At 32.8% G+C, this 25,903-nt stretch overlaps 1 protein-coding gene across 3 annotated transcripts in view; it reads right to left on the bottom strand.

Moving 5' to 3' along the window:
• The window catches only part of LOC108906926 (GAS2-like protein pickled eggs), a 72,375-nt gene extending 46,855 nt beyond the window's left edge, over positions 1–25,520 (bottom strand). For 2 of the 3 annotated variants that reach the window (XM_023457217.1, XM_018710373.2), the window contains exons 1-2: positions 25,302–25,520; positions 21,762–22,068 (exon numbers count right to left, since the gene is read on the bottom strand). In XM_023457217.1, the coding sequence (XP_023312985.1) occupies positions 21,762–21,935 (174 nt within the window). In that variant the 5' untranslated portion in view covers positions 21,936–22,068; positions 25,302–25,520. Of the gene's footprint in view, positions 1–21,761; positions 22,069–25,244 lie in introns of all 3 variants that reach the window. The other variant, XM_018710379.2, reaches the window with a different exon arrangement.
• Positions 25,521–25,903: the final 383 nt, after the last annotated feature.

Consider the following 25,903-nt stretch of genomic DNA (forward strand, 5'->3'; position numbering starts at 1 on the left):
ACCTAAAAATCTCGAAAACGAAGAGTTCAAGACCTTTCATCTGTAGTGGTTGATTTGTAGCTCTTGCAATTCCCTGCAAATTGCTTTTTGGAGCGATGAAAAATATTAAAAATTAAAAAAGTTATCGTGCAAAAACGAATTGTATTATTCAGTGAAAATTGTCGGATCGTGTAAATGGCTTAATTTCCGATAGTTTCCGAGGCGTGATACACACACAAACACACACACGCACATGTCCAAATAGAGGAAGTCGACAGTGATGATAGTTCTTTTAGACAAGGCGAAAACCTCGCATTCGTGGGAAAAATTTTCCGACTCGATTTTTTTGCATATTCAGATTCGTGAGATGTTCCTTAACATGAATTAAGATGATGCCGGCCGGAAATCTGGTGCACATTTGTTTAAACAAACTTTTTTTAAACAAATTGTAAAAATTGGTTTTCTCACTCGAAATATTTTTTTATGGTTTTTGGCACGTTATAAACAAAAAAGTTCCTATGGACTATGGCTCTAAAATTGTTAGGTCTAACAAGGCTTTAGAATAATGCGAGTCCCAAAAACTCTTCAGCATCTTGTAGGGGGATGTTTAAACTTTAATTTAGGTACCTGGCAACATCAAATTTAACAATTTTTAACCCGAAATCGTCATTTTCGCATTTTTAGCAATTGATTATAACTTTAAAACGATCAATTTTAAAGATATAGTGCATAGAGGTAATACCCTATTTTTTCCGTTGTATACTGAACTACTTGGCAATAAATAATTGTTTATAGAGTAAAACGTTGAAAAATTAAAAAAAAAATTATAAATGGTTATAAAAGTGTAAAAATATGTATCTTTAGTATTGATCATTATTTATTATGACAACAAGTATCTCTAAAAAATCGTATGCCCTTCTAAACCTTAATTTAAATCCAGAGTATGCGATAAACTTTTCGAAATTTTCCTAATTAATAATCCTGTCAATCGAAAACCACGCCATAGATCGTTGCCAAATTTTTAGGATAGAATTGACATATGTTTAACTATCTGTTCACAAAGTTCCATCAATATTTATAAATATTTACGTATTTTAAAAATTGCTCCAAATATGATATGATTTTCTACTATTTTTCGCCCATTGTTAATGCAAAATTCAACTTTTTGATTCGCATTTGCTGTAACTTTATAGAAAATCGTCAAATAAACAAAAAATAAAGAATGACTTTTTTGATTTAGGGCTTACTTTCAATGTTACAGGGAAAAATATGTCGAAAAACGGGTCATTTTTCGTTCTTTTTGTGTGTTTGTTGTTCCCCTGAATTTAGCAATAGTTTTTTGGAATAGGCAAACTCGGATTCTTATTCTACATAATATTTGGGATTTTTCTGTGCAACAAAACAGATGACTTCAAATACAAACGCCTTGATCGCTCTAGCGCCTGGACTATAAGATGTTATAATTTCAACCATCCCGTATATCAAGCGACTAATTGGACATCTTCTTCACTTAATTTAAAACCACGACGGAATGTCGACAGCAGGCAACTTCCTCGGCTGGTTTTTCCTTGAAACAGATATTCCAAATTCAGAAGCGGTATAATTAACATAACCTCTCTTAGCCCGATAATAAATTACCATAACAAGCCCTAATCAATTACACAGCTATTAATCATAGCCGGCCAAGGAACCATCGACCTCTAACCGGACGGAGACGTGACTTATAGGAATTATCAGCCGATGGAATTTTTTATGCAGACCAACGGCCTAGAAGTCCAAAGCCTTTGGACATTTATGGGATCTAGGAAAAAAATACGCGAAAGCGCCGTTATTTTAGTATAAAACTACGGCAATGGCCGCCTAGTTCTCCAGATTCGCTCCCTTCGAAATTCCCTACGCAAAAATCAAGAAACCGCGGTATGAAACAATCGAGGGGTTGCCCGGCCGGCAGTTGTCGCCGTTTCGAAACAGTCAACTGCGGTCGAGAGGTCGAGTTGGCCATGGACTCTGGCGCTGGCACTTTCACTGATCTGCGTTTCCTTTTAAGGCGCTCTGGATCTCGCACAGCCACCTTGACTGGAGTATCCAATTCGCGCGGGGCGAGGGGGGCGCACGAAAATCGATAGGCGCCTCTGAGTTACGATTGCCTTTTGTTACTGTTGAAAATGGCGACGTTGCCGGTGATAATGGCGTATACTACCGATGAAAATGATCAAGTTTTGCGCTTTAAAAATTTTTGATAAGACGCTTCCTTACGGAGATACAGGGTGTTAAAAGTTTCTCAAATATTTATATTATTTTTCCTGAAACTTCACTGGCATAAAAGATTAAGTGATAAAATTTGGGGGATGACAATTTTTAGTAGGGACAATTTTTTCATGGTTAACTTATTCCAAAATACACTCCATTGGCGTAGTTATTGGGGGAGTGTGGGACCTTTTTTGAAAAAAAAATCGCACGCCACTGGTTTTTAAGTAATTTTAAATGTTTTTAAAATGTACAATCAATTTGTGGCAATAAAATAATTCAATACCTAATATTTTTGAGAGATTTCAAAACACTATACAGTTTTTTTTTAATTCATCATTGGCGTAGAAGTTCTGTTTAAGAAAGGGGTTGAGCACCGCCTCCACTCCGTCACTGTGCAAGTTTTTGAACATTCTTAGCGCTTGTTTTATGCCCCTTAATTAATAGGTATTATCCTCCAAACATGAAAAAAATCTGAGAATTCGTTTATAAGATATAATGAAAATTCTAGAAAAAAAAAAAATTATATTCAACACCCTGTATCTCGGAAACGAAGCCTTCTACGACATATGTTTATAGAAACTTTTCTTTTTAAAAACATGTGTTCTATCTCTTATTAACGTTTGTCTACAAAAAACTGACTCACTCTGTATATGAATATTCTTTCATTGATAAGAATTTAACGGCTGTAGCCTCTTTTAAAAACATAGTAATGTTTTCCATAGTCAAGACTTTTGATTTCTTTACTTCGTATGTGTCGTTTTGACATTTTAAAAAATCCAGGAGCTTTTTATATTGAGATATATCCATATTTTCGTTCATTTGCTTCCAATTTTTTCGGATAGCATGGATTTTCCTGAAAATTTGCATACAAGCTCATCTGACCCCGCACTTCAAAAGTTATATTGTCTAGATGTGTGTTTTTTTCTAATTGGGGGTGAAAACTACCCTTGTACGAAATGCGAAAATGGCAAATTTACGTATTTTAAGGATTCAATTCATGTTCAAATATGTTGGATAAAATTCCTTCCATGTTTTTTAATATAACTTACGAAATTTAATTCCTTTTCAACCCTTAAAAATCCTTTAAAACTACCCTTCTATGGCAAAAAAATAGAAAAAAGTTTTTAACAGTTCAAAATAATCTTTTGGTGCATTCACAATGTATAATACATTGCAATAATAATACAAATGCAGTAATTGCATTTCTTTTGTTACTCATTAGAAAGTTTACGACTCATTACAAAGTTGCTACCCTTAAAACCATCCCTTATAATAAAATATTATTGAAAGCTTGAGATGTTTTAATGGTATGCATATGTTGAATTATAAACTTTTTAAAGTTACCGCAAAAAGTCGACTGATTTGAATTTATGAAAGCACTGCATTGCATGTAGAGTACCTATGTACTTTATCTAAGTAATGTTGTAAACCTGTAAACTTTTTATTGGTTTTCAAATGATCTATGATATATTGCATCTTTCCACAACCCAAAAAATCCTTATGGATGACCTACCCTCATAAATAACCCTACCCCTTATGAAAAAATTCCGAATCTACACATACATATACATGTGAACTCGGATTCTTGTGTGTATGTATATTATTAAAATATTTCCTCAAATCAGTTCACAAGTGCTCCAAAATACACAAATATGATGGTAATTTACCCGCTCCGAAAATTTTACCGAAAAAATGTGCACATTTTTTTACCATAACTTTTTTAATTTTAAAGTTATAAATTTACTCAAAAAACCATTTTGTAGGGAATTCAAAGCACTTTAAGTTCTGTTATTTGCAGTTTTTTTGAGCCCTCCGTTTTTTAGATTTTTAAGCTAAAAGGGATCAGGAAATGCAGTCTTGGAGCTTAGTTTGAGCTTCTAACGCTCATAACTCGGTCAAATTTTGTCCTAAAAAAATTTTAAAAAAGCAAATTGTTCAGTAAGAAAAAACCTACAATTTCTTATTCTATAATTTTTTTATAACTTTGTTAGTTATTGAAATATTTTGAAAAATTGGAACATTTTATTCAAAAGTAAATGAAATATTTTTTTAAATTTAGGCTTCTAAAATCGTTTAAATTCCCAGAACCTACTGTTAATACACAAATAAAGTAAATAGCAGAAGGAATACGTTTAATTTTTTTTTCGTCAAGTCATTAATTTTAATACCGATTTTTTTTCTCAAAAAATCAAGACAATCATTTTATTTTGAGTGTAACTTCATTAGTTTTCATGCTAACGACTTCTACCACCACTCAATTTAAAGGTCTTTTCAAGAACTTTAATAGGTGTTATATAAGTTTTCCTCGAAAAACCTTTAATTTTTCCGCTACAGGACGTTGAACGTTTCGATTATCGCTATCTTCGAAATTGACTTCAACTTCTGGGAGTCACAACTCCGGTTCTATCTAAAAAAAAGCAATATCTTTGCTATTTAATTACCTCCATTTTTCCTTATGGTCATTTTTTTGATAAAACGTGTAGTTTTTGAGATTCGCGAAAAATGGCTCAAAAGCATGCATGTTTCGGGCTAAAAACGAACATACTTAGGCGCAAATAACTCAAAAAGTATTTACTGTACAAAAAAATTCTTATAGAACATTTTTCGGTTAGAATTCGTCCCTCTATCGAATCGTGAGGTTATTTTTAATAAAAAAATTCCCACCCTCCAGAAGGGATGACATCCACCCCTAGGGTAAAAGCACACATCGGCACTATATAACTTCTGTCTCTTGGGCTATTTCCTAGCTACAGTTCAAATTTCACGTCAATCCATTCCATCCTAAAAAATTGGTAGCCAAAATGCTTCTGTGTACTCTGTAACAGTACTTTTCAACATGGAATACGTAGACCATAAACTGAATGCCTTAAGAGATTTTGCGTAAAATAACGAAAGATATTGTACGAAAAACACTGAAGTACGTATAAAAAATAACGTACCTTCTCAAAAAAATACGCTAGCATTACACTTTCATCAGCACTTAGTGCGTTTTTTGTCAACACCCCACTTACAAAATATTTCATACACCTTCTCGTATTTTTCTTTGGATTTTAAAAGAAGCACGCTCGAAGGTGCTTCTCGAATGGCATTTGAAATGTATTCAGAGCAATTTTCTAAATTGTTTTCAGTAGCAAGACTCATTTTTATAATTAATATGTAACATAGAATCAATTCGACTCACAAAAATGAAACTTAACTGTTATTTTATCAATAAACAAAGACATGCCAGGTTACTAGGTTACGGAAATCCTACACAAGTACCTACTAGTAGTTAAGTAAATAAATATTTTATTTATTTACTTAAAATATTTTATTAATAAATGTGAATGACTTTAGCATCGCAATTTTACTAATAAATCATAACAAGTAGTTTTTTAACGCTGTTTTCTTCAGCGTCAAAAAACTGGAGGTAGACGTTCGATAGGAGCAACAAACAGCGACGTTGTTTTGTTTCCAAGAGCCACTTGTAACTTATCATAAGTATATTTATTTTTGAAATTACTCTGAGATACAGAGACTTGAAATTGCTTGTACGGTTTGTTGATATAAACCTATCTAATCCTAATATCTACGCCGCTATAACAATAATACGGTTGAAAATTAAATTCTATTTTAATATCCGACATTCGAAAACAATAACGTTAATGACCCTGTTAATAAAAGAGGTGACGAATACTAAACTAATAAACGAAAGACTTTTATGAGCCTATACTCGTAAAAATTATCTCTAACACTTACTATTAATCCACAAATAAATACCCTGACATGTCAACAGGCTTTACGGCTTTGGAATAAAAAACAAATGAAGAGGGGCGTTCGTGGGTAACTAGGATTAGCCCGGAAGTCTCGGTTTTTGTTTTAGGACGACCCTAACGGAACAATAAAGGTTTGTGGGCGTTTTAGGGCCACCGCAAGGGTCTAATCTAGGACCCTTTCGCTTTAAGTGAGCAAAAATACAATCCCAAGGCTGGAGTTTGTATGAAATGCCATAGGAACCGAGTAAGAGTTCGATTTTTTTTAAAATCGTCTGTGTAGCTGCGTTTATGTGTTTATAAATTTTAATATGACAGAGGCGTGATGGTATTTATTATCTCCGTGGTCTAATATATCTCCCAAGGTCGTTAGAAACGTTTTAATATATGCAAATTCGATTCGGATAATCTAATATGTACACAGGTGTCGAGTTTCAATAGTAGACATTTCATACGACAAATTGTGAAATGTTTTTTACGAAAACGCGGAGTAGGTTTTGGTGTTTACCAAAACAAACGCGAAACGACATTGAGAATTTGGAAAGGTAGGATTACTTATATTGTAAAAGTGTATTTTTCGTGTAACTTATAAGAGAAACTTCCAAAAATGTTGATATTTCAACAGAACACGGCGTGAGACACTGAATCTGGTGTCCCGATCAGCTCTTATCTTGCTTGGCTTATCGACAGTCCGCTGTCTTCTGACTCGCTAGATCTGCGAGAACGATTACTCACACGGCGCGGTCCTGACATTGAAATTCATTTTTTTTTCACTCGAGCCGCAGCCAGAAGAGATCCCAGCGACCTCAGCAATTACGATAAAATTGTTATCAAGGTTCCAAACAGGTACGCCATATAGGGAAGTAAAAATTATACTCTGTGCAGCTAGGTTGGCGCCAGTTTCTACTACCTTATTGCCGCGGCAGAGCCGGTCTTGAGGCTTTTGGGGGGCCCGTACACAAGGAGACCAGTATAGTCCAGTTACTCAGGGTTTTTACCTCCGAATTCTTTATAACTGAACCGATTGACGTGAAATTTTGACTGAATGTGGGGAATGTTTCAAGGAACAAAACTTATATAGTGCCGAAGTGTGCTTTTGCCTTGGGGGTGGTTACCACCCCTTCTTGGGGGTGGAAATTTTTACGCCCAAAATAACCACAGGAATCGATAGAGGAGTCAATTTTAAGTAACAAATGTTATATAAAGTTTTTTGGATAATCCAATACTTTCCGAGTAATTCGTCATTCGATTTTTTACTGAAAAAGTGCTTGTTTTCGGACGGTTTTTTGCAAATAACTCTGAAACCATTGGATTTAACGAAAAAGTTGTAATGAACACAAAGAAAGGTAATAAAAAAACAAATCAATGGCATTATATTGTTTTTCTCTAATTGTAATATAAACCGAGTTATGGATTTTTAAACATTATTATATGTTAGCTAAAAACTAAATTGGAACCAGTTAACGTTAAATAACGCCAAATCCATAAATATTAGGAAAAACTATTTGCACCTTTTTTAAAGTACTTTGGAAAAACCTTTAAAATGAGCTGTTTTAAAAGTCTCTAGAATCAAAATTAACGGAAATATGATCGAAATAACATGATAGTCTAATTTTTTTTAAGAAAAAATTAATAAACAAATCAGTGCCTTTGGCGTCAGAATTAAAATTAAATGCAATCCATTTACAGATTTCTTCATTTATGTTCTAAGAATGTGTTCTGGGTCTTTGGCTCATTTACAAAGCATGATTTCGAAAAAAACTTAATTTTTGAAAAATGTTAATTTTTCAAATTTCTGAAAAAAAATCGATTTTTACGTTGTAACTTAAAAATTAAAAGGTGTACGAAAAAACTACAAGAGTAAAAATATTTAGCTTAATTTTTGCTGAAGATTTTGCTTTATTTTTTATTCCTCTAAAATTAATAGTAATCGAGATATCACCATTTCAAGTTATCATATGAATGAGAGAACCACCCTTTTCGAGCCCTGTAAACCCTTCAAACTTAAAAATGAAAGGCTTAAAAAAGATCAACTCAACAGTTCACATAGCCCTTACAATTCCCTGCAAAATGAGCCTTTGCGCGATTAAAAATCTTAAAAAGTAAGAAAGTTATCGTCAAAAAAATAAACACGTGTATAGGTGATAATTTTAGGAAAATTTAGGTCAAACAAGAATTTTGAAGCATTTAGATCTTTTTTGCATATATACGTAATTTAGTATGTGTATATATACTACTACTATACTATATTATAACTACTATATTATAATAAGGGAATAAATGTTTATTTAATACGAATGCACATTTAAAATGTTTCTACTTTCAATATTATTTTTTCATTTTAATTTCGAAAGAAGGGGTATTTTTCAAGGGTTGAAAAATTGCAATCGATTTTTTAAAGAAATCAATTTTAATTTGATAAAAATGCATGATTAAAACGTTTCAAGTTGAAAATTTGGGTCAGGTACATTAAGTTTCATGTTAGATATCACATGAAATTACTCATACTGCACACATAAAAAAGATTTGATTACATAAAATGCTTAAATTTGTATTTTTTCTTTTTTTTTCCAATAAGAGGCGGTTTTCACCCGTTAAAAACAAAAAGCACACCTAGCGCATATATAAGTTTTGAAGTGGGGGGTAGGATGAGCTTAATTCTAAATTTCGAGAAAAATCGATGCAGTTATAAAAAATTCGGAGGTATTACTGGGCTAGTGGGAAAGTGCAAAGGTTTGTCGAACGACATGTACAAAATTTTTCGAAAATTGTTATGAAATGTTGACATAATTCTGTTTTTTAAGTGGCAAAATTGTTATTTTTGTATCTAGAACGCGAAATGGCACTTTCAATTTACATGTAATACAAAATAAATTGTTGACTTTCACATCATGAAATTAGAAACTTTAAGTTTCAATTTGGTTCTTTCTTCAATGCTCTACGACCATATTTCGCCAAGTTCAAACCTTTTGAAGATCATCTAAAAATTATTTCTTTTTCTTTCATTTTTTATTAGTCGATGTCTTGACCCGTCTAATTTTGGTTCTTTTTTGCATCTGTCTGTTCTGATATTTACCCTTTTTTTATAGGTAGATTTAAGAATATACAAAATTACGCAATTCCACTCCCCCCTTTTCCATTAAATAAACGAATACTTGTCACAATATACATACAGTGATATGCACAGTCATCAAAAAGTGTATTTACCACTCTATTACATACACATTTTTTACAATTTTGTGCACACGCGTTGATTCTAAATCTCCATAGAGACGGCCCTGTCCGTTCTTCCTTCAACACCACGCACAAACAAAAGCGTAAACAGCCTTTCTTCGAGTAAGGATTTTGCCCTTTTAAGTCGCTGTTATTGAATCCGAATTTTTTCCCAGTCGTTGATCAATTGGCGGCTCTCATTATCGAACGCGTCTAAAAAAGACTACCAAGGACCCCCTGCTTTTTCAGAACTACTCCTGACACACTTTCTTAAGGATCCGAACGGCAAGGAAACGAATTCGAGCGAGGGTCACGAGATCTTCGACTTGTTTTCGACACTCGAGAAGTTTTAACCGGAAATATGTACCTTTGTACTTGGTGGAGGGAATTAGAAGACACTGTGAAGGCTTCCTTGTCTTAGTCGCACGTAAATTGAAATAATTACAAGATTATACCACTCCACAAGCCTGTAAATCATCCAGACCTTAATCCAAGGAAGTTTTACGTTTTTGTCGAGCTAACAAGGTCTATTCGTATGTACGTTTTTGTTTAATCAGTCTCTAATAGCGTTATCAATTTATTTAAAGATTTAAAAATAAGTTTTGATGAAAAGTTCAAAGTGCGTCTTAAAAAAATTACGTGCCCAAGTCCAGAAAACAAAAACAATGATCGATCGATCAATTTTATCTCAAAGAAATTGCCTGATATGTGTTTATATGAGATATATCTTAATTTCAACTATTTATAGTCTCGTAAGAATCCCAGTTATTTGCTGTACGAGCCACTACGAATTTGTTGTGACATAAATACAAGAAGGACGTCTATTTTGGGGGCATATCTTCGAAATATTTTATCACAGGAGTAAGAAACCAATATTTATACATGCTTTCGGTAATCTGTCTTAATCTTCAAGCAACTTTTATGCCTATAGGTATCTGCAAAGGCTCCTAATCTTCGTCGTGTGGTACAGAAAATCGGAAAATTAGGTGATGGCTGTATTAAAAATAGTTTTACGTTTATCCCAAGGGGATGATGGTAATAATAACGATAAATTTAATCTTAGCATCTATGTTCACTTTAATTATAGAGGATTGTAAATTATGTGAAATGTGTTTGGTATCTTTATAAGTACTATACGATATGCCTATCACATGTTGTCATTTTTCTGGAAAAAAATCGATAATACATTTATTATCGATGTATCTGATAAGACAAGGTCGTTGTTTGTTCTAAATTACAATTAACCAGGGTAATATAAGTGTTAAGCTAATGCAAATACATTTTAAAAAATCAAATGAAGTTATTTGATATCCAAGTACGCGAAAGATATCTAACGTCTGTGACAGAATGGCTTCAACAGTTTCCTAGCAGATGGATAAGTCTCTAATTTAATTAATTGGCCACTAAGAACACCTGATCTTACACCAGCAGATTTTTTCTTTGGGGACATCTGAAAAACGTTATGTATAAGAATCGATCACCTAATCTTCAAGAACTGTGTGCTCGAATTATGGAAGCTTGTAATCAGATGAGCGAATATGCGCGTGCGTCGTATATTTCATTTTGCAGCTAAGGCTAAAAAATAAAAAAAAATCCAGGTTGCAAATTTGAAATTAAAAAAAATTATAGATTTCAATGTATTATTATGAAATTTACCATGAAAAAAATCAGTGCGATTGTGGAAGATGCTCGGAATCGTCCAGACTAATAATTAGTTAATTTGTCTATAAAGCCATAAACTTGTAAACTTACCGATTTCAGATTTCGTGTGAGTTATTAGACGATGATAAGGAATGCCAAAACGTTCTGGTAATAATACCGCAGTTTATAAATGTTTAATTCAAAAGTCATAAATAAACTTCTTCTGTTTATAACTTTTGATCTAAACAATATTTTTTGACACTCGAGGGCTAGTTTTGTTGGTCTTTTGAAGATGAAAGAAAGAGTATTTTACTGTTTTCTCGTGGAAACGAACGGAAAAAAGTTACCAGGGGAAAACTTTGATTTACGTAAAGATTATACAATTAACCACCCTGTAAACAATCTTCCCCCATTTTTATGGCAGTGGAATCTAATATGTTATTGTACATAATATTTAGCATCTATAGTGATAAATTCAGCTTGACGAAAGCACTGTTAACTTGTTAATGGTAGTTTGTATTGTTTTTTATTTTTTAACATGATATTTCAACCCTTTTAAATTGTATTTTATTGTTTTTATTCATTTCTAAAAGCCCCTATATTTTCAAACTAAAATAAGAATTTTCAGTTTTTGTGACTTTGAAGCTCTATAAAAAAACATGTAACGGCATAAATCAATGAAATTTTGGGTATTTGGATTTTAAATGGTGCTGAACAACGCAGTGTTGTCAAATTTCTAATAAAAAAAAAATCCATAGAACGATTTTCCAAAAAAAAATTGCAATTTGTTAGTTAACAAGTGAAGTTTGATAGCTTTCTCCTTTTAGTAAAGTTAAAAGCATTTCAACGGAAAAACAAAATAATGTTTCGGAAGTATGTAATTTAAATTATATGTATTAAAGTTTAATATCAACAGTTCAGGCCAATCAATTTTAAAAACAATTTTATTTAATTACATTAACCCCTTCAACCACTCCACTGAGGTTTGGGGATTTTATTTGATCTTACAAACCGTGCAATGTTGGGTTGCCTAAGCTCGAGGGTCATATGACTTGTAAACATTTATGAAGGCACTGTATCTTTTTTACTTAATTTCTCGAGTGGTCGCCTCTTTCGAAGACTTTCCCCCATTCCCTTGTTTGGAAGCACTTAGCATTGTTACAGCCGACCTCACAGATTTCCTTCATATGGAAGTCGGTTAGAGGCAACCTCAAATACGCTGTTTACTTATTCACTTGTTCGCTATCGACACTGTCACTGAATCCCAGTAGGCGCGGGCGGCTTGGGCTTTCGCAAACCGAGAATTTCTAAACGTAAAGGGAAGATATCCCGTCTATTTGCCCGTATTCGGTGTTTATAGAAAATTTTCGCCTCTCGCAACTCCCGAAATCACGGAGGCTGGGCCAAACAAAAGAATCGATAGCGTGGGTCGGCCGTGCCGAATGTTATTGACACCGGTGGGTTGATATTTGGTAAAGTCCTATTAATTACATCGACAACAATTGAAAAACTTACACCTTCGCGTGTCGGTTCAGGGCAATCTCTTATTTTTTTCTTAATTATTGGACTAGATCCGCGCTAGGTACCGTCCTAATTGAGAGTCCGTTTCGTAATTCGTAAAGCTTTGGGAGCCGTTTAAAATTTAAACGCAGTAAACAACTCTAATCCCGATCCGGACGAAATCGACATGTGGCGTGGGACGGTTTAATGTCGTTTTTATATCGATTTAATAGATGGAAACCACTTTCAATCGCTCTGTATGGTGTCCGGCCTTTATTAACTCATTAGGTGGAGTTGTACAGGGTGGTGCGGCGGTACTGGCGCGTTTTACTTCACGATATGCCTTATAGCTGTTTTACATTGACAATTTATTGATCAATTAATTCATGAAGTCGCTTCATCAAGAAATTGGACAAGTGTAATGCACCAAATCTGCTGTCAAATAACTTCATCAATTTATTCATCAAGTTCTTGACGAATTAGAGCATGTTCTAATTTTCTTCAATTTCTTCGTGAAGTTTGGAAGTACCAACCCAACAGATTTCCACCCTCAGATCAGTGATGAGGTTATGTTACTGGAATAATTGCGTGGCGTCGTACTAGTTTTACATTGCTTTTACTGATTTGTTACTTACAAAAAATAATATTTATGTTATATAACTGTCTAAACGGTACCGCTTTTGTATCACTACAATTATGAGTGGAGAGGTGACATTTTTGAAATTTATTTGCTTCTTTGATTCATTGGTAGAACTGATTCATGCGTCAAAAAACTTGACAAAGTCTGTAGCAGTGTAAAACCACACTGTTTACCAATAAATTCGTGAATTAATTAATGAAGAACTTGGTCTATTTATTCATCAATAAATTGTCAAAGTAAAACAACTATTAGAAATGTAAATTTAGAATTGATTTAAAAAACAAACACTTTTTTCTTTAAACTAGGCCGATTTAACCCAACTTACCTCAGTGGAAAAGTTAAAAAACAATTTTTTTCTCATTATTGTTTGATTTATGTTGATCCGCAATTCATATTTAAATAGTATTTTGTAGGCGAACCACTAGAGTGAAAAAAGAGGCTGTTTTTAAACTTAAACAATTACAGCATAGCAGCAGAGTCATTGAACCCACAGAACTAAAAGCTATGATAACTGACAGCACTGGATCTGGCATAAATTTAACTCACTGCAATATCGGCACTTTCAATTGACATGTAGTGCAAAATAAATTATAATCGTCCTTTTTATAATAGTTACTGTTTTGTGTTGAAATGTTATATTACTTAAAATGTATATTAGATCAGGGCGGATCTGTTTTGAGGTGGATGTGAGAGGGGGCAAGCAATTTTTTTCTGGATTACCTTTAGTACAACTCACATAATAAAAGTGTAGATCCCTAGATCTGGGCGAGGTCGGAAACATTTTCAAAATTGCAAAAATGTTTAAAAAATTTTTAAAAATACCTATTTTATCTGGGTTTTTTACTTATATCTTGGAACCTATGCTTTTTGGAAGAATATTGAAGAGGAAAAAAGTTTTACAATTGACTTTTGCACAATATACTTAAGTTAAAAATGTTTAAATTTATTACCGATGTTGCAAAATAGCAATAATTGATGAAAAAAAGGTAAAATAATCGAGTTTTTTGGATAATTGCTCCGAGGTGATTCTAATTTTGGTAAAAAAAACTTTAGAGTATAATAAAACAACACATCAAATTTCATTAAAATCGGTTGGATAGATTTCGCAAAATAATTTTTTGAAAAAAATTTAAAATAAAATTTTCGAATTTTCAAAATGTTGCACAGCCTCAAATAAAGGATCTAGATACTTGAACATTTTTTCACATAGTAAAGACCCCTCAACCTTTCAAATGGTTTTTGAAAAATTGAAATCGGTTGATTAGGACGGCGACAGTAAATTTTTAAAGTTAACACTCTTTTTTTATTACAATTAGATTACATTTATCAATTTACAATTTAGTTTTTTCAAAAATTATAATTTTAAAGTACAGACTATTTTTTCTTAATTTTATATGTATTTAACAAAAAAAATAATTTCCAAATATTTTTTTTATTTGTTTAAACAAAAATTGTTTAAATAATTGTAATCTTAGACTTGAAAAAACCAGAAATGGGGAATAAAATTCTTGAACGCATTACCAGTAGATATAAGAAATTTAAATTTCAGATTTTTTAAATTTGGAATAAAACATTTTCTATTGAGAAATGCATTTTATAGCTCCCAAGAATTTTTAGATCATAGTTTGTCTACTATTTGATGTTTTATTTTAGATCACAGTTTGTCCTTTATTTGATGTTTTGTTTATTTATTTTTTAATTATTATCAGCATTTGTATTAGATATGTATATGTGTCTAGTTATTAGCCTGCTGCTTTTACTTTATTTGACCCTGTTATGTGTTATAATGTTTAGTACGTCGATTTTCTGTTTTATTATTTTAATTATTTTAAATTGTAAATCGACTCTCTTACGTGGTTCTGTACGCGATATTTTGGTTCTCCTTTTGTTTCTATTTTGTTAATCTGCCTGTTTGTTTTCTTTTCTCTTCCTCAATTCTGACTGAGGCTGTGCAAGATTTTGAAAATTCGAAACATTTTTTTCAAAATTTTTTTCAAAAAATTACTTTGCGAAAACTAACTAACCGATTTTAATGAAATTTGGTGTGTTGTTTTATTATACCCTAAAGTTTTTTATACTAAAATTAGGATGACCTCGGAGCAATTAAAATATTTAAAAAAAAATCATCCAAAAAACTTGAATATTTTGACTTTTTTTCATCAATTATTTATTATTTTGCAACATCGGTAATAAATTTAAACATTTTTAATTTACAGTATATTGTGCAACATTCAATTCTAAAACTCTTTTTCCTCTTCAATATTCTTCCAAAATGCATAGGATCCAAGATATAAATAAAAAACTCAGATAAAATGGTATTTTTTTCAAATTTTTTGCAATTTGGAGAATGTTCCGGACTTCGCCCAGATCTAGGTATCTACACTTTTATTGAGTTGTACTGCAGGTAATCCAGTAAAAATTAGCGTCCCCCTCTTACATCCAAAAAGTTGTATATTTTTCGATAGATCCGCCCTGGTCCATATGTTTAATTAAAAAAAAAAACATAAATACGTTTTGACATTTTGGGAATTAATTATCGTAAAGGAAATCTAAACAGGGTATTGAGAATCTCAATAAAATATTCTTATCGTATTTTGACATATTTTTTTTCGATGCACGAATGTTGATTCAAAAAAGGTAAAACATTGCGAATTTAGGGATTTTCTCAAAGTATCCAAAAGAAACTAGCAACAGTTCAATCCGTTGCTATTTTTCTTTCATTGCAGTACGAGTGATTGAAAAAATTTAATATCTTTTATTACAAAAAATGTTAAAACATCGAAAAAAATTTGTTTTTCATCTATGATCCCCTGAAAGTTTATTATTCTTGACTTTTGCACTATTCAGTACGAAATACCTTTTATAATTCATTGATTTTATGCTCGACACAGACCACTCACCTTTTGCGTGAGGAAAAATCAAAAAAATAATAAATGATCTCATCTATAACTACGAATGTCCATTATCTCTTACATTTATGAAAGTTAAATAAATATTTGCTAATTCTGACGTGCCTAAGGCTCGTTTACTGACTCTGAAGACAAAATTTTAGCAAATTCGTCACTCAACAACAGAGTACTTTGTCGTACAAGAAAACTCCATTTGCTTCGAGACTGCTTCAAAAAATAGAACTGCTCTCACTTTTATCCACGTATTAGAACCACTAACTTGTATTAAGTAAAGTTTTTCAACGTAAAAAAGAACGTGAGCAATTTTTTTTTAAATATATCTCTTGTTACGTCGAGGACCAAACGATGTCATCGATCGACCATGATTTTTTGCCAACAGCCCAACTGTCGTGTCCGAGCGAGGTCTCGCGGCTAAATTTATTAGATGTGTCCATTTACAGCTAAAAAAATTGACGAGGGAACCTTCCCGGGGGTCAAACCGCCGGCTTTTAACTGGGTCAAAGATATGTCGGACAATTTTACTTCCACTTAAGCGATATTTGACGAAAGCGTCCTTCCTAGGTCTCGAAAAAAATTGTGAGTCAACTCCGATGAGTAACCGAGTCCAGGGTCAATTTCCGCTTTAAAATGTATCGTAAACACGGCATATAGGTCAGCGTGGCGTTTAAAGCGCTATGAGACAATAATTTATCTTCAAATTTGGCGAAAATAAGAGTCAAAGCGACCGCATGATTCATTTTTCGAGAATTATCGAAGAAAGTGGCCTAGGCGCCATCTGGTGGCGAGATTTCGTTTGTCAACAAGCCATTTGTATCAACATATTGTAAATTTTTACTTTTTATCGACGAATTACATCTCTGATTACTTCATACGTTGTTGTAAATACTAAAAACACACTGCAAAGTGCTAAAATTAAATTTTTTATGACCTTGAATCAGTTACAAGACAGACGTGTTAGTTCTACGTAAAAAAACTGCGAATCAAAGTAATTGACGGTTTGTTGTTCACTGTATGCTTCATTAGCGGTTCTTAGTAGGCAGTTCAGATACACATCATGTATGTCTTCACGCTCTTAAGAGTGTCTTTGTGTCCAAAAATACAAATTCAGAAATAAATGACATAATATTATTTTTATTACACTTTGCGCAACATTTTTCTCGGTGTAGAAACTTTTCCTCGGGTACAAGCCAACTTGCGCATTTCTTTTGGGTCCCGATCATTTTTAAATGTCATAGAAACAGCACGATTGGATTTGTCACTGGTATTTACGAGGCAGACATATCGCACGATTATGTAAGTGAGTAAAAATAAAATTAGCAGGATTCGTCTTACATCACTTCACCACTGTTTCTCGGTAAAGTCAGGTACCAGTTATGCGATCATTCCTCTGCTATTGACCGTTGAACGGCTCGATGTTAATGTATTTGTTTAGTTCTACGCGATTTTTTTATGTAACAAACAAGTGATACCGCTTATATCTTCATCAACTGTCAATTTCTTCGAGTGTACACGAAAACTGTACGACTGACTGACATTATCTAAAATTGAACGAATTGCTCGGTGAATAATGATCACACTCGACTGTTGTGTTTTGTAAAAGACAATTTTTTTACACTAGGAAGAGTTCAACGATATAAAAAACGGTTTAAGTCAATGAAATTCAACTCGAACAATGACAATTTTTTTGGGTAGACCATTATTAGCAAACTATTTCGGCTACTTATGTAACTGGTTGCCAAATAGAATGTAACTGGAACGGCATCGACCTTGGCGTATTGCTTAGGCAGTAAGGATTTACATTTACAAATTTTCTATTTGTATTAACATAAATAAATATTGACGGGAGATTACTCGTGTGTGTTTCTATGCAGGCCGATGATTAGCTTAATTAAAAGGTATATATTTGGATGATACCACGATAAAATGGGCGAATATACAAGATTTTGCTAATTTTTTACACTGTAAGATTTATTAAAGGGTATATACCAGAAAAAAACATGATAAATAATAAAAGCGTAACCAAAAATAGTAACTTTAATCCTTTAAGGGCTATAAGAGATCGTTTATGGAAATCAGTGAAAGGAAGGGCCCCAGTATTGAGCCCTGAGGAACTTCAAAGGCTAATCTCTTGCTGCGTATTGCTTTTCTGGTTTTCAAGAAAACCTTTGCACCATTTCCACCTTTCAAGGCATACATTTTCCATTAAGGATTCTTTTTGAGAGTAAATACCCAAAAGCCGACAACTAGTACCGCTTTCAAGCGTACATTCATTGGGTTTCTCGCTGATCGTTCAATTACAGCGAGAATTATTGCGGTCTGACTCAGCCTAAAGAACTTGTCATTCCATTTTGGATTACTCCGTGGGTTTGTTCTAAGATAGGCTGCGTACAGGGTGAGTTGCGGAAGAGGTGGGCGCATTGACATCGATCTGGCAAAAGTGGAGGAATTAGAACAACGGTATTTTCACTTATACGAGTGGAAAAATAATCGTACGCAAGAAACGCGATATCGAACATTTTTTGAAGCGTTAGAATTCGGTTCGACGTGCGCAGAGGGTCGATTCGTTTTTGTCGAAACAATGTACCGTTACAGAACTAATTTGTATTGGCTTTGTCGCAGTAGGCATGTCTGTAATCCTCGACTTGTGTTTAATTCCTTTCGAATAATTGTTAAATGGGAATAGGCAGGATTGGCCAAACCCACTGATAGAAAAAAATTAAGTCTGGACATAGTCTGATTCTTATTTTTTTTATTTAAATATACTGGAATGTATTTAATTACAAACCGAAAGTCTCATGAGGTTTGATTAATTCTTTACAAATTGACAGCGATTTAAAAAAGATTTTGATCTGGTAAATCACTACATATCAATAGATTAATTAGATTATATTGGACTAAAATATGCTTTACTAAAGATATTTATGTCGTACTTACAGAATACTTTATAGTATGTTTATTATAGTGGTTTTTAAATTCAAAACTTATGCTGCAACTTCAGGAATGCCACAGGGGTCCAATTTAGGGCCTTTTCTATTTATTATAATTATTAATGATCCATGTGAAGTTATAAATTGTCCCAGTGTCAGGCAAAAGCCGCTCGGGAATACGCTCTTTTTGCATTAAATAGAGCTTCTTTTTCCGATAATTTTAAAAATAGAGAAAGCACCTGCGCCTCTTTGTTCCCAAGATAGCTTTCTTTTACTTACATCGCATGTTTTTACATACATATATTATTATTATCTCTCTAAACCAAGAAATAAAGAAACTGTTTTCCGTCCGCTATCTAAGAACGTAATTTCGCGCGGCCCACTCCGATCACCGAAACGGAAGAGTGAAGTGACGATTTCTACTCAAGTTTGATTTCTATTTCTGCACAAAACCCTTGCGCAAACCCAATTTTTTGCTCGCCGAACGTGCGGCAACGGATTTATTTACACATTTCGTATAATTCGCTAGAAATTCCAGGTCAATTAGACAATTCGTAAGTTTATCTTCCATTGCTTAATCAAAGTAGACGTTTCGTTGTCACAAACCTGCCGAAAAATGCAACGAAGCCGACTACTTCGACGTATCCTTTCTAATTCTGTTTCTGATTCCGCCGACAAACCAGGAAAAGTCGTTTCTAAGCTTGTCACAGATGTAACTTAACAGTTTGGATGCACATAGTCGCAGAAGCCTTGAAATGTGTGCTTATGTGATTCTATTGTTTAAAAATAGTCTCCATGACGACTGGTGTAACATGCGAAGAGCGTTTGCACGCCAAAGGGTATTTGCATGCGCTCAAATTAGTTTTTTGTTTCTTTTTTAACCAACTGAACATATTTAAGACTGATAGCTCTGATAATACCGACATTACAAAAAATATTTCTAATAAAAGTTGCACCAAATTGATTAATTTACATTTTAATACTATACGGGGTGTCCCAGTTCTTATGGGTGTCTCGTATTTAAATGAAGCTTCACTAAAAAAATCTCTCACAAAGTGACAAAATAAATTGTAAAATATATTAAGTTATAGATATTAATTAATATTCTCGTATGTATTTCAATGAATTGAAATCATCAAAAAGTAATTCTATTTTACACTCTATTTTTGTGTGTTCATCGTGACGTCCAAGCTAGGATCTACGTGAGACACAACAGGTAGAGAAGATTTTTTATCTAAAAATCAATGCGTATGACATATAAACAATTAATAACTTAATTATCTCGGGATAACCGCTACTTATCAGGCTTATTGATAGGGATCTATTTTTAAATTTAATTCGAATTCACTTCATTCCGATGCAAAAAAAATCAGAGGTATGTCGTGGTTCAGGACGATTTATTTTAAATGCAAATAACATGGAAACGATCGTTTTTTACACGTATATAGTTTTGGAGAAGGAATTTTTGTTGTATTTAACTCACAAATAATGTTATTTTATCACAAGAGATGCTAGGTATTAGCGTTGTTTATGCTGATGCAACTTTATTGCCATTAAAATGGAAAAAATTAATAAAAAATTACTACATTTGAAGTTTCCGCATTATGACGTCACAGCGCATATTTCAATTCGTTCAGGACTTAAAGTGATCGAAATTAAAAAAGAAAAAACAGGAGTCTCATATTTTTTTACCTATTTTTATTTCACGTGTATAAAATTAAAAAAATCACTATATTGTCCGCAATTTCGAGCATAATTTTATGTAATTTTGTCGTTTTTAGCTTGCAAATAGATGTTATTTTATCATACGAGATGCTAGAAATTAGTCTTGTTTATGCTGATGCGCCTTTATTGACATTAAAATGGAAAAAATGAATAAGAAGTTACTACATTTGAAATTTCCGCTTTGTGACGTCACAACGCATATTTCATTTCGTTCAGGACCTAAACGAGGTCGAAATTAAAAAAGAATAATCAGGGGTCTCATATTTTTTTTACCTATTTTTATTTCACGTGTATGAAATTAAGAGAATTACTATATTATCCGAAATTTCAAGCATAATTTTTTGCATTTTTGTCGTTTTTAGCTTGCAAATAGATATTATTTTATCATACCAGATGCTAGAAATTAGTCTTGTTTATGCTGATGCGCCTTTATTGCATTAAAATGGAAAAAATGAATAAAAAATTACTACATTTGAAATTTCCGCTTTGTGACGTCATAGCGCATATTTCATTTCGTTCAAAACCTAAACGAGGTCGAAATTAAAAAAGAAAAAACACGGGTCTCGTATTTTTTTTACCTATTTTTATTTCACGTGTATGAAGTTAAGGAAATTACTATATTATACGAAATTTCGAGCATAATTTTCTGCATTTAGTCGTTTTTAGCTTGCAAATAGATGTTATTTTATCATACCAGATGCTAGAAATTAGTCTTGTGCCTTTATTGACATTAAAATGGAAAAAATTAATAAAAAGTTACTACATTTGAAATTTCCGCTTTGTGACGTCATAGCGCATATTTCATTTAGTTCAGGACCTAAACGAGGTCGAAATTAAAAAAGAAGAATCACGGGTCCCGTATTTTTTTTACCTATTTTTATTTCACGTGTATGAAATTAAGGAAATTACTATATTATACGAAATTTCGAGCATAATTTTATGCATTTTTGTCGTTTTTAGCTTGCAAATAGATGTTATTTTATCATACCAGATGCTAGAAATTAGTCTTGTTTATGCTGATGCGCCTTTATTGCCATTAAAATGGAAAAAATGAATAAAAAGTTACTACATTTGAAATTTCCGCTTTGTGACGTCATAGCGCATATTTCAATTCGTTCAGGACTTAAACGGGGTCGAAATTAAAAAAGAAAAAACACGGGTATTATATTTTTTTACCCATTTTCACTTTACGATGTAGTTAAATAGTTAAAAAAAAAATTCTCACCTCGCATAGAGCCACCCCCGTCTCCAGCCTCTCCATGAAGTTCTCCACGGCTATGTTGAGGTGCGGGTACATGGTTTGCAGCCATTCCGCCAGATCTTCCTTCATGGCGTACAGGTACTCTTCGCTGGACTTGAAGGGCCTAAAAGGCCTGGCTTCCAACAGCACGGAACTCATTTTTGGGCAAACTAAACGCGGATCACAGCTTTATTCTGGGATAGACCGATAAATCTGAGAGTCTCTCTATGTTAAGCACATAACATTGGGCACTTTCGGCTGTTTTGGACCATGCGCATCACTTCGATAACACCTGAAAAAAATACGGGACGGTGTTGACTGTTTTTTGCGTGTAGAAAAAATAATATATTCACTGGTGAATGAACCGAAAAACCGCAGAACGCTCGGTCGTGACGCGAGCGTGAAAAAAATTTAATCAGAGTTCTATGAAAGGCAAATAAATTAACCATGATCTAATTTAATGTAAAACGCAAGGAGTTCTGGTAAAAAGTACAAATTACAAAAAGGGTTTCGAAAGGGGAAACTGAATAGATAATTTAGTGTGATTTTTGTGACTACCGCACGGAAATAAATCAATGCTTGCTCTCATTTCTAACGTCGTCTCTTTTTGGCTTTTATATTCGCTTCTGTTGCATGTTTCAGTTTGTTTTTGGTGGGTTGATGTTAATTTAGGTGTTATACTGTTTCACTATGACATAAATAGGTTGTTAAAATTAAAACCCCTCTTTCAAAAACACCCTCTACAACTTTTACAATTTTAAAATGTCAAAATTTGACAAAACAGTCTCTAGAAATACATTTCATTATTTTTACAATTTATAATTAAATAAATTATTCAAAAACAAATGCCGAAAATGAAAAAAATTATTCAAAAACTATCTGAACCGAATATTTTTTAAAAAACTTAAAATTACAATAACAATTTTAAACACAATGCTTTCAAACAGGATATGAAGTCGTTTATGAAAATGAGGGGACGAAACGGCCCGAACATGGAGCCCTGTGGAACTCCGAAGTTGAGACTCTTACTGGTTAACGATTTTTTGACTTTTCACTGCACAGGTGTTCTTCAAAGATAGTTTAATGTTTTCTATTCCTCAAATAATTAAAGATTTCTGTAATAACATTTTTTTTAACTTTGACTAACACTATATTTAAATTGTACTTCAAACAAATATTCCTTTACATGTTTTAATGTCAAACAAATAATTTTAGACAATTTAAATTAAAAAAAATAGTAATATTTCAAAAATTCTCTTCGATAGGTGTGTTTTAAAAAATCCGAAATAAAATATAATAAATTTGTAAATGAAATTTAAAAATATTGATTTTAAATTTAAATTATCATTATGACTCATTCTTACCTATACATTTTTATAAATACCTATACAGCATTAGTAATGCGAAGTTTATTGAAAATACACTCGAATAATTCAAAAATTAATCTTTGAACCGTGTATTTTTTTAAATTATGTGATATTGATTGGAAACAAGAACAATTTTTAGCATAATTCATAAAAGCTAGAAAAAAAAATTGCAAATACAATCGTGAACATAATGCTTTCAGGTACGATATGAAGTCGTTTGTGAAAGATAGGGAACGAAACGGCCCGGATATGGAGCCCTGTGGAACACCAAAATTGAGTCTTCTGCTGAATAACGATTTTTGATCTTTCATTGCATAAGGCGTTTTTTGTTCCTCAAATAATTTAAAATTTCTGTGATAACGGTTTCTTTTTAACTTTAACATTGACGATACTTAAATTGTATTTTAAAAAAAATTCAATTACATTTTTAAAGTAAAACAGATAATTTCAGACATTCTTCGTAAAATCAACAAAATAAAAAATAAACTCCAAAAATAATCCGGAACACAATGATTTCAGGTATAATATGAAGACGTTTATGAAAGACAGGGAACGAAACAGCCCGAATATGGACCCCTGTGGAACTCCAAAGTTGAGTCTCTTGCTGAGTAACGATTTTTTGGCTTTTCATTGCATAAATAATTTTTAAATTTACTGTTCCTCAAATAATTAAAAATTTCTGTGATAATGGTTTCTTTTTAACTTTAACTGACACGATACTTAAATAGCATTTAAAGAAAAAGTTCATTTACATTTTTAAAGTAAAGCAGATAACTTTAGACATTTTAAATTTAAAAAGTAATTGTCTATGATAAATCTGTAAATAAAATTTAAAAATATTGATTTAAGTTTAAATTATCAGTACAGCATTAGTCATGCGATGTTTATTGAAAATATACTCGAATAATTCAAAAATGAGAGCCAAAAATTGATTCAGAAATCGCGTATTTTTTTAAATTATGTGATATCGATTGTAAAAAAGAACAGTTTCCTTCGTAAAATCTAGAAAATAAAAAATAAACTGCAAAAATAATCCTGAAGATAATGCTTGTACTACATGAAGTCGTTTATGAAAGACAGGGGTGATAAACGGCCTCAATATGGAGCCCTGTGTAACTCCAAAGTCGAGTCTCTTGCTGAGTAATGATTTTTTGACTTTTCATTGCATAAGGCGTTTTCCAAATCTGTTTTTAAATTTTCTTTCCCCAAATAATTAAAAGTTTCTGTGATAACGGTTTCTTTTTAACTTTAACTGACACGATACTTAAATTGTATTTAAAACAAGAGTTCATTTACATTTTTAAAGTAAAACATAATTTTAGAGACATTTTAAATTTAAAAAATAATTGTCCATGGTAAACCTGTAAATGAAATTTAAAAATATTGATTTTAAATTTAAATCATCAGTATGACTCATTGGAATTACTTCTTTTCTATACAGTTTTATAAATAAATGTTATACAGCATTAGTCATGCGATGTTTATTGAAAATATACTGGAATAATTAAAAAAGGAGAGCCAGAAATTGATTTAAAAACGATCTTTGAATCGAGTATTTTTTTAAATTATGTGATATCGATTGAAAAAAAGAACACTTTCCTTTGTAAAATCTAGAAAATAAAAATATACTGCAAAAATAATCCTGAAGACAAAGCTTTCGTGTATTATATGAAGTCGTTTATGAAAGACAGGGGTGAGAAACGGCCCCAATATGGAGCGCTGTGGACCCCACAGTTGCAACTCTTGCTGCGTAAGGATTTTTTTACTTTTCGTTGTGGAGGATGTTTTTTAAGTATATTTTAACATTTTCTATTACCCAGAAAATTAAAAATGTCTAAAAATATAACATTTACGCTGTCTCTCCGACAAGAAATTCTTTACATTTTTATTTTGTTTAACAAATAGTTTTAGAGCTGTTTTAAATTTATGCAAACCTACAATAAGTTTACTTTCAATAAAAAAAAAAATGAAAATGGCTTTTCAAATGAAGTGAAAGTGTTGTTCCAAAAAAGTTTATTAAAAAATGAACGTTTTGAAAAATATACTAAAAAAAATTCTCTCGCGAAGCTAGTTAATAACTACCAATATGACAAATAAGTACCTAAATAACCAATAAAATTTGTATCAGGAACTTTCGAAAGCTGGCAAAGCAACTCACCGTCTGCGACAAACCCCCGATTTGAAACCACCGCTTTTACCGCCTCGTCGAAATTCCCGTCACAGCACTCGCGGTTCACTTGTCTAATCTTCGCGGTGCGAAACGACTTACCGTACTGACTCTAGCACCGACTACGAGACCTCTTTCGTAGTAGGCGATTACGACTCATTCGCCTGTCCCGATCTCAAGGCGCACTTGATTAAAACAATCGAGCTCGGATTTAGCTGTCCACAGCCGCTGCGATCAGTCCGCGACCAGCGCGGCCCAGCCTGATGCGACTGGACGCCGGTTTCGATTCAACCCTTCGCTCGGGGGTCGGCCAGACGGAGATGCTCGCTTGTTTATCGAGCGGCGCGGCGCAGGACTGAATCCTGGGGATGGGGACTGTTGATTTATGAGTTTCGAGTGCAGCTTTGCGTTCCGCCCAGACGCGACGAGGGAGATTGTGGGGGGGGGGGCTGGTTGAGGGGGTTGGTTTTATCATGTTGTCGCATAGGCGCACGCTACACTTAAAGTTTAGCTTTTAAAACATGCTTAAGTTGTTATTCTCTCAATTTTTTACCCTCAAAGGGAGTGGGACACCTTCAAGGTCACACTAGTGC

The sequence above is a fragment of the Anoplophora glabripennis genome, unplaced genomic scaffold (assembly GCF_000390285.2).
Source record: "Anoplophora glabripennis isolate ALB-LARVAE unplaced genomic scaffold, Agla_2.0 scaffold59, whole genome shotgun sequence".
In the NCBI taxonomy this organism is placed as follows: domain Eukaryota; kingdom Metazoa; phylum Arthropoda; class Insecta; order Coleoptera; family Cerambycidae; genus Anoplophora; species Anoplophora glabripennis.